The sequence below is a fragment of the Amphibalanus amphitrite genome, unplaced genomic scaffold, assembly GCF_019059575.1.
Source record: "Amphibalanus amphitrite isolate SeventyFive unplaced genomic scaffold, NRLGWU_Aamphi_draft 000254F_arrow, whole genome shotgun sequence".
Taxonomy (NCBI): Eukaryota; Metazoa; Arthropoda; class Thecostraca; order Balanomorpha; family Balanidae; genus Amphibalanus; species Amphibalanus amphitrite.
Window position 1 is genome coordinate 745,410 of NW_024881749.1, and position 9,494 is coordinate 754,903.

At 49.9% G+C, this 9,494-nt stretch overlaps 1 protein-coding gene and 1 long non-coding RNA gene across 2 annotated transcripts; one reads left to right on the forward strand and one right to left on the reverse strand.

Moving 5' to 3' along the window:
- Positions 1–933: 933 nt before the first annotated feature.
- Positions 934–3,155, reverse strand: LOC122386521. Its single transcript, XR_006257396.1, has 3 exons — positions 3,087–3,155; positions 2,490–2,615; positions 934–2,036 (listed from the first exon to the last, which is right to left on the reverse strand). It is a non-coding gene; the product is annotated as an uncharacterized LOC122386521 (long non-coding RNA).
- A 381-nt stretch (positions 3,156–3,536) lies between these two features.
- Positions 3,537–9,298, forward strand: LOC122386522 (protein RFT1 homolog). The gene is made up of 9 exons (XM_043375797.1): positions 3,537–3,541; positions 4,259–4,344; positions 4,671–4,787; positions 5,270–5,459; positions 5,783–6,010; positions 6,676–6,926; positions 7,176–7,304; positions 7,817–7,953; positions 9,162–9,298. Exons 4-9 carry the CDS (start codon positions 5,388–5,390, stop codon positions 9,296–9,298), a joined length of 954 nt encoding a protein of 317 aa, XP_043231732.1. The 5' UTR covers positions 3,537–3,541; positions 4,259–4,344; positions 4,671–4,787; positions 5,270–5,387.
- Positions 9,299–9,494: the final 196 nt, after the last annotated feature.

The window sequence follows — 9,494 nt, forward strand, 5'->3', positions numbered from 1 at the left end:
AGCCTGCTCGGCTACGATCGTCAGCTGTCCTTTGGAGCTGGACTTCAACGCTGTAAAAAAAATATGTGCTGAATTAATTTTTAGTTTCACCAAAATATGAGCAATTTATCATTTCTTTTTCATTTTTGTAATTATTGTTGAGTGAAGAGATATGTTGCTAGTTCTGACAATATAAATTATTAATTAAAAAAACGAAATGCGACGGTAAGTATCTGCTACTAAATTATCACTAAAACCAAATACATGAAGAATCTTGCTACCATTGCTTATAAAACGTGCTTATCAATACACAAATGTTTTATTTCAGACGAGAAGGATTCATTTGCCTGAAGTCTTGCGTCATGTGCTACTGCTTTGATTCCAAAGACGCTCTCCGGGTCGGGGTAATTTAGTTCTTCATCGATCGATAAGATTTTGATTCCATTGATATCCAAATTTCCCACAGCCGGCAATGGGAATCTCCTGTCGGTGTAAACGCCACGATAGTCCCATCCAACTCAAACACTGGGGAATATCCCCGCACTTTTGAGGACGGAAATCTATGGACCTGTTCGAAAAATAGTGGATAAGATACGGCGAGTTTTATGGTTGGGTCTCCCTTCCGAGGCACATATTTACGGGGGATATTGGGTCATATTCCCCCGGTCATATTCCCTGTGAAGGTGCCCAGGTTGCTGCCGCTCGAATTTTGGTCGCCTACTTAACAAAACCTCCGTTGGTGCCATCTCAGTTTCCTCGAGGTCAGGCAACCTTCACACGCCGTTGGCTACCTTGGCTGGCCGGCGACTCGTTCCCCTCGTGGCGACGCTCTTGACATCCAGTCAAAAGTTGGAGTGGCTGGCGCCCCCAGTGGGGGCCGGGGAAGGGGCAGTGGGCCTCCACGTTGCTCTCTTCCCGAGCCTATGGTGACTTGGCTCAACTCTCCTCAATAGAATCTGGATTCTGCACGCTGTATTAACATGGGCGTAGACACCACTACGGACAATACGGACAGTGGGTGTGACAATCAGTAGTGCCATTCATATAGAGGGTGTCATATATGAGCGGAGAGGCAACAGTACAGCTGAGCGGAGAGACAACATTAAAACAACAGTACAGCTGGCGTTGCATGGAGCTGCAGGCAACCGGACAGCGGAGGCTTGCGAAAAATAAACAATTCGTCACTTCAACGTATAAACAATAGTATAAAAAGCAACATAAACACATATTCTCATGGTCGTACCCATGCACTAGCGGCTCACGGCGGGCACAGGCACGCAGTGTGGTAGCGGTACCGGATCACACGTCATGGGCGTTGTCTCAGCATAGGTTGTTATGAGCGGAGAGGCAACAGTACAGCTGAGCGGAGAGACAACATTAAAACAACAGTACAGCTGGCGTTGCATGGAGCTGCAGGCAACCGGACAGCGGAGGCTTGCGACGGGTACAGGCACGCAGTGCGGTAGCGGTACCGGATCACACGTCATGGGCGTTGTCTCAGCATAGGTTGTTATGAGCGGAGAGGCAACAGTACAGCTGAGCGGAGAGACAACATTAAAACAACAGTACAGCTGACGTTGCATGGAGCTGCAGGCAACCGGACAGCGGAGGCTTGCGAAAAATAAACAATTCGTCACTTCAACGTATAAACAATAGTAAAAGCAACATAAACACACATTCTCATGGTCGAACCCATGCACTAGCGGCTCACGGCGGGCACAGGCACGCAGTGCGGTAGCGGTACCGGATCACACGTCATGGGCGTTGTCTCAGCATAGGTTGTTCGCAATCTAGTTGAAGCCTAAGAAGACGGCCAGTGGGGTCTCACTGATGCTGAGGCGACCTCGGAGACGATGCGTCGCCCCTCCTGTCGGCGACCTGCGGTGAGCAGGACTCCAGATAGCTGTCTGGCACGTTGCCGACACTGCCAGACGCTGTCAGCAGGCCTCACTTCTGCAAGTGATGTGCAGATGGACGCCAGGTGACTTCGTCTGCAGGCGATTCCGGAGACCGCGGCCTCACCAGGCAGTACCACCTGCATCGCCATGTCGGTGTTTCTAGAAATGGAAAAATAACAGTATCGGTGAAGGACAAGCAATACAATGTATTCTGTTTTCCTCTCTTGCAGGTATACGTAATCTACAATTATCATTGTTCCTATTTCATTCAACTGAACCTGAAAATTCCATATTGGCACATTGTTTGACTAAATCTGTGTAGTTGGAAACAGGGGCGACGCCACGGTGCGACGACTGGAGGGGACATTGACCATTTTGGAGGGGCTCGGACCATTTCAAGTTGATTCTTTCCATGCAACGCCATAGGCGTAATGTTAAAAATTTTAAAAAGTGGAGGGACGAGATCCCCTCCGTCCCCCCCCCCCTGTGGCGACGCCCTTGGTTGGGAAGCAGATTGTTTGAAATACATGTTTGGCTGAACAGTGCAGAAAATATTTCATTGATCACTATAGCTGCAACAAAAAGACTGAGACAGAAAACATTTGCGCTTACCTGGCTCCTTAGACAGTCCCGCGCAACGGAAGTGGTACCATTTATCACAGCCTTCGCATCTGACCATTGGTGCTGCACTGATGCTGCTGCACTCCCCACATTCCCAGTACATTAGGAGCGTGTTGGCTGTGAAAAGATTACATGAGTCATGGCGCATACATGAATAGTAAGATGTTTTATATGTTTAACATCGCATAGCAAAGACAAAACAGCTGGGAGTCAAGTGTAAGCCAAAGTGTAAGCCCTGCCATGTTTTGCAGACTGGATTTTAAGCAAGAAAAGCTTTGCTAAAAATGACGCTTGACGAAGCCTCATCCTACTGGGCTGTCTGACATGTCTCCCTGTAAAAAGCATGTGGCCCTTATATTGTATATATGATGAATATGTTAATAATGCAGAGAAAACACAGTATAAATTATACCCAACGTTTCATCTTAATCGACTTTGTCAAGGGTGTTTGAACAGCTTGAGATGAGTGAAGTGTAAGGGTACCTAGGTACATCTGAAAATAAACTGAATCTGCGTTCAATAAACATTGATTTTGATAATACATTTCACAACTCAACTGCTAATAAGTTAGCACGACAGATAACTAACAATCGCATGAAGAACTTCTTGATTCGCCTTGACATCACATTGTCGTCCGAACGAATGTTGTCTGAAGTTACACATTTGTTTTTTCTGCGCAGCATTTGTGTTTGCCATTTACCGCACTAAATGTTCGCCAGCGGTGGTGACTTTTCCTTACCTGCTCACGAAACGTCACACACGACATGACGTCACCCGAAGACGTCATCAAAAAGTCCAGCTCTTAGGCGTGTCCCAAGAGCGTATATATCTTTCCCGAGCGAAAAAAACAAACATTCCAGTTTTTTGGCGCTTTTGTTTCAATTGTGGTGGTTCTGTTCGAAGGCCTATACAGATGGTGTTTGCGCAAAATTTCTAACGGAAAATCACCGACTATTTAGTGTCGACAGCTGCATATTAACTTTTTGAACACGCCTTCATCACTGCTTGTTTATTGGCTGTCTGTGGTATTGGGCTGTGTGGCTGTAGGTATATACCGTGTGTTGCTGGGTGATTGTGATAATATTTTGATGATTAACCTTTTCATTCAGCGGTAGAGACCCACAAGTTGACTCCATTATAAATATTGTCTCTTTATCATGAAACAGACTCAGAAACCTTGGCATGAATGCTCTCAGGCTCTCAAGAGAATGTTGAAATTCAGGTCTCAAAAGATTAAAATTACAATAATGAAATGTTTCACCTACCTTCCAAGCCATAAACACTCATACTGGTACTGGATGGAACTTAAAATAAAAAACAGGGGTGGATAATTAGGGGTTTGAAGCACCCCCTGGGATTTTCCACCAATGAAGTACCTACCTGTATGCTGCAGAGACCAGGGCCCTGTTTCACCGTTGATAGCAGCACGCTACTATCAAATTGCGCGAGCTGACGTAATGTGATGAGGTCACACTAATGACGTTTCGTGTAATCCGTGAGCTGCGTTTGGAACAGAGTTGCTGTTTCGTTGAATGCGATGTGTTTGATCGCACGGCCGTGAAGCTGTTGGCAGCAATATTTGATGACATCACACAGATTGACGGTGTCATGGTTTGCTGATGTTTCCATGGAAACCCAATTTGACACGTGTGATAGCAGCGTGCTGCTATCACCGGTGAAACAGGGCCCAGAATAGCATGGTCTGTGTTGCACATATTGATGCTGAAGCTATACCTACCTACCTATCAAATGTCTTTCAGATAACCTACCGAGTGTTCACATTCATCACAAATGCTGTCATTCTCCGGTATATTACATCTGATGTCCTGGGCATCATCAATGTCAGGTATGCACCCTTTACTTTTTTCCTATCATGCATCAGTGATGCATCCAATGTCTGAGTTCCTAAGTAGAACATATGCTATTTTCTCACCAGAACTGTAGTGTGTACTCCATAAGAAAAATGCTAATTTTTCGTATGTTTCTAGTTGAACAGAGTTTGCTCTTATTTTCTAGTTATTGTATAAAATGAAGTAATATACGGTTATCTTCATAAGCATGTACCGAATTACCTGTTCCTTTTGACTGACATTCAGTTCTTTATTTAAGTGTAGTTTTAAAGTAGGTAAATCAATTCTGTTCAAAGTTCTGAAGCCCTAGTCTGCTTCCCAGGCTGGCTCTACTCTACTCGACTGACACCTTTGTCAGTGTGGAGGCTTTCCGTCGGGCGGCGCTGGGCGTGACAGAGAGCAGCACGTGGCGCCAGGCCATCAACTTGGTGTGGCTCAGGTACATCGTTCCGGTCCGGACATCAGTTTAACTCGAAATGGTCACAGCTGTTGGGAGAAGCTGCATATCGGCAGTTCCCAGCAAGAACATCCCAAGTGTTAAATTTTCGAAACTGTGATTTTCATACCATTCGACTCAGCTCGACGAGCTGAGTCGAATGGTATAGAAATCTCAATTTCAAAAATTTGACACTTAGGATGTGCTTGCTGGGAACTGTCGATATAGGTACCTACTTCAAAAACAGGTGTTGTTGTGGAATGTGGACTGTGGAGGCAGTCAATGGGTAGCAGCTAATCGGCACAGTTCTGTTGAGTAGTAGTGGTTTTAAATGGTCATTGCCTCGATAAATGACGTTTATTTCTTCAGATGTGGGGATCGTCATAGGCACATAAGTATGTAATGTTTTATTGCCAGTGAATTGAGTGTATTATAAAAGAGCAGTGTTGTAATTGCCTCTGACTGACGCCCCGCTCCCCTGTTAGCGTGCCCGTGTCAGCGGCGGTGTCGGCGGCGCTGGCCGGCCTCTGGCTGCACGCGCTCAGCCAGCCGGCGCCCGAGGTGACCTCAGAGTACCGTCTGGGCGTGTGGGTCACCGCGGCCATGGTTGTACTGGAGACGGCCGCCCAGCCGCTGGTCATCCTGGCGCAGGCCATGCTCTTTGTCAAATTGAAGGTGAATGACGGCGGTGGGGTGACGCAGAGGAGAGGAACAGGGTGTCAGGGGAAAATATTTGAGGCGCGTCGGTTCCCCGATGACTCTGCTCGACTGCTATATGCTCGATGACTCTGCTATATCAGTGAAATTATATCCGAAGCTCAAATCGCCTGCTGCGACAGTCGTTTGCGGATCGTCGATCGTTCACACCGCGTTAATGTACTGTATTCTCCCTACCTTGCTGGCATATGTGGATTATCTCTGACTCTCTTATCGTCTTCTCGCCCCTCCCCATCTCCTCTCACCACTCTCTCACCCACCCGCTCTCCCTCTCTCCCAAGGTGGTAGCCGACATGGTCACTCTGTGCAGTCGGGTGGCGCTCAAAGCCTGGCTGATCGCCCTGTACCCGTCCCACGCCATCTGGGCCTACTGTGTGGGCCACGCGGTCAGCTCCGCTCTCCTCGTGGTCATCTATTACGGCACCCTGCTCTGGCACGTCCGCTCACCGGATAACTGTCTACCGGTGAAGTCGGCGAGCGAGCTGGGACCCAGACTGGTGCCGGGACAGGTGAGGCCAGTGAACTACATATTTGTAAAGGGGCGGGGTTTCAAATGTAGTCAAGCGTTTTCGCGGTCATAGTGGTTTCTTTTGGCCAAGTCGTCGCATTCTTCGTTTCATTTAGCTAGAACTTTAGGTCTAAGGCCTCTTAGACTGCAGTCAAACGGTATTAAGACCTACCTGTGTTACAGACAGCTCACGGCAGCGCTGGTTCGAGTATCCTCAGAAATAGAGCCAAAGTTGTGCTGCCACGTTTTCCCAGCAACCGCGTCTGCCTCTAACATTTCCTGTCGCGACGGTGGCGATGTGACCCGTGCTGCCATCTCTCTTCACTGATCAGTAATACCTCTCCACAAGTAAGCACACACTCCTCTGATATTAGCCAATTATACTCGTAGCTACTCTTCATCTCCGCTATAAGTCCTTACTGCCAGTCGTTGTGATCTTCATCTTGGTGTCTTTTTTTGTCATTCGGTTTGTTTTGTTGCCCAGCTTCTATCCTTCTGGCCATCTCTCCCCTTCTCGCCAGTCACTGGAAGGGGACAGTTTGGCACCTCTCCTCCAGCTGGTGCCTGACAGCTCCCTCCCCCTCCAGCCGGTGTCTGCGGTGGCGGGCCGGGTGCTACACGACCTACTCCGCGCTATGAGTCTGACCCTACCCCCTCTTCCTCCAGCCGGTGTCTGCCGCGGGGGGCCGGGTTCTGCACGACCTGCTGCGCGCCATGAGCCTGCTCTGTCTGGTTGCCGTCACGTTCGGCTGGAGCTACTCCCACCTGCTGCTGCGGCTGTACGGAGGCGCCCTGCTGACCGCCGGTCCGGCCGTCAGTCTGCTGCGCGCCCAGTGCGCCTACGTGCTCCTACTGGCGGTGAACGGAGTGCTGGAGTGCTACACGTTCGCAGTGATGCGCCAGGAACAGATCAATGGGTAAGTGCCGTGGAGGGTTTATGGAAGGCAGTCGGGAAATGGTCGGGGCTTAGTAAGGAGTGAGGTAAATTAGTCGGTAGAGGCTGAGCGGATTAGGAAATGACGTTCTCATGTTGGTTTTTGTTGTTAGACTGCCTTTTGCGGCTAAAGGCGAAGTGGAAAGGCTGGCCAGTCGTGTCGATAAAGTGAAGCTAGGAACGTTACTATCGGGCGCTTTGACAGGTGTTGTGGCGTTTTCCGGTGTTTCAGGTATAACCGGAAGATGGTGCTGCTATCTGTGATATTCGTCATCTCGACAGGGATCTTTACTAGGCTATTCGGCGGGGTTGGATTGATCCTCGCCAACTGCGTCAATATGCTGACCAGGATATACGTTTGGTGAGTTTTTGTGTTTTTGAATAGATTTGATTTGTCCTAATTGGTCTAATTATTTACATCATTATCCAATCTGTCATGGATAGTCAATATCACGCTTTATTCGCCGATCTCGATATACTTGGATCTCGTTACTTCACCCGTCCATCGACTGATACGAATGTCTGCTGTCCCCAATAGTGTCCTGTACCCCTCTCAATTCTCATCCCGTGCCCTCCCCGTATGCTGCTGGTTCCCGATACAGTGTCCCGTGCCACTCTCAACCATCATGTCTTCGTCCCATTTTCTGCTGCTGCTGCCCGCTCGCCCCGTCCAGTGTGTTGCTGGCGCTTGATGCAGTGTCCCGTACCCCTTTCACCCTGTCCCCACCCCGTGTGTCGCTGATGCCCGATACAGTGTCCCGTACCTCTCTCGTATGTATGTATTGTATGTATTACCTTCATGGACAATCCACGCGGGGCGTGGCGATTACAGTCCGATTACTCTCACCCTGTCCCCGCCCCGTGTGTCGCCAGTTACCGGTTCGTGGCCGGTCTGCCGCTGGAGCCGGCGGTGTCCGTGCCGCCGCTGCTCGGTCTCCGCCCGCCGCCCGCCGTGGCTGCCGCGCTGGTGACCGCCGGCCTGCTGGCAGCCGGCTCCGAGAGCTGGCTGTATAGTCTCTCTTGAAAGTATCGCGTCCTGGGCTGCGGCGGCTCAGCGAACTATTCCATTCAGTTTGAGGACCCCAGTAGGGAGGTCATGGCCTGTATCATAAAAAGTACGCTGTAACACGATTTCACGCCAGCGGTAGAAGGAAAATTGCTATATGACGCAGGCCCCAGCGGCTGACAACTGGGTCAAAACAGGCGGAGGCCGGCCAAAGGTCATGCTCGTATCGCTCTCCCTTGACCCCGTCCACCGCCCCAGGCGGATACCGGTGCCTCTTGGGCTCACCAGCCGGACGCTCATTGGTGTGCCTTTCTGGGCGCCAATCACTCAGTGTGCGTGACGCGTAAAATCACAACGAAGCGAAGTTCCGCCATAACCCCAGTGGCGGATCCAGGGGAGGGCAAATAGGGCAATTGCCCTCCACAAAGGACATCATTTTTAACATTACGTCTATGGCAGTGCATGAAAAGAGACAATAAATTGTGATGGTTTGCCCCTCCCAAAACTTTGGGTTGGATCCGCCTATACATAACCCTTACTGTAATGAGGCCTTCTGAATGACGTAAACAGGTCATGCGGGGTGTGGGGGGGGGGGGGGAGGAAGCCTGGCATCAAATAAGTTTTTAAAAAGAACATGGCTGAACAGCATTATTTTTTCTTTTTTGTCGCCGTTCGTTAACCGGCTCATTAAAAAGAGAGAACTTCAAATATAAGACTAAATGGCTAGACAGCGAATTGGCGAACTGGCTAGAGAGATAATTCTTGTTTTTGAATCCGCTTACGAGTGCATGTGCAAGCACGGATGCATTCTGTTAGCGGGTGCAACAGATGATTTTTTAGGTATATGCGCACGAGTTTCCGGATTTTACCCCCCCCCCCCCAAAAAAAAATGTGACAGTCGTGCCGATGACGAGTCAAATTGCTAACTTTGCAATGAAAACAAATCTCAACAAATCCTCTGCGAGTAGGGTGGCCTCCGTTGACCACATGCTTAGCTACCATCACAAGTAACCGGATGGCGACTGCCACCCCCCCCCCCCCCATCCCTCCGCAGTCCGCAACCACTTCCCTCGGCCCGCTGCGCCGGCTGCCTCCGCGTGTCAGGCTTCGGTCAGTGCTACCAGCGCGGCGGCTCTCAAACCTTTCCGCTCAACCGCGGCTGGGACAGGTGGCGCCTTCCTTCGGAGTCGCGATACTTTCAAGAGAGACTATACCCCAGCTCCGCCGCCGCCCATGTGGCTGTGGGCGCGCTCTGTGGGGCCGCCGTGGTGGCCGCGGCAGTGTACAGCGAGCCCCGCCTCCTCCAGGCGGTCAAGGAGCGGGTCGGGGATAAACTGAAGCGCAGCTAGCGGGGGTGCTACTCACATGGTCACGCAGGGAATAGGGGTTGTTTTGTTGTGATATTTATGTGCATTTTGGGTTGAATATACACCGTGCCTGTCAGTAGAGTGGATCTATTAATTTTAAGACTGGTGCGACTGCAGGGGCGTTGAGGCTATCGGCCATTTGAGAGCTGGACAGTGCTTGAAAGCAACTTCCTACCGA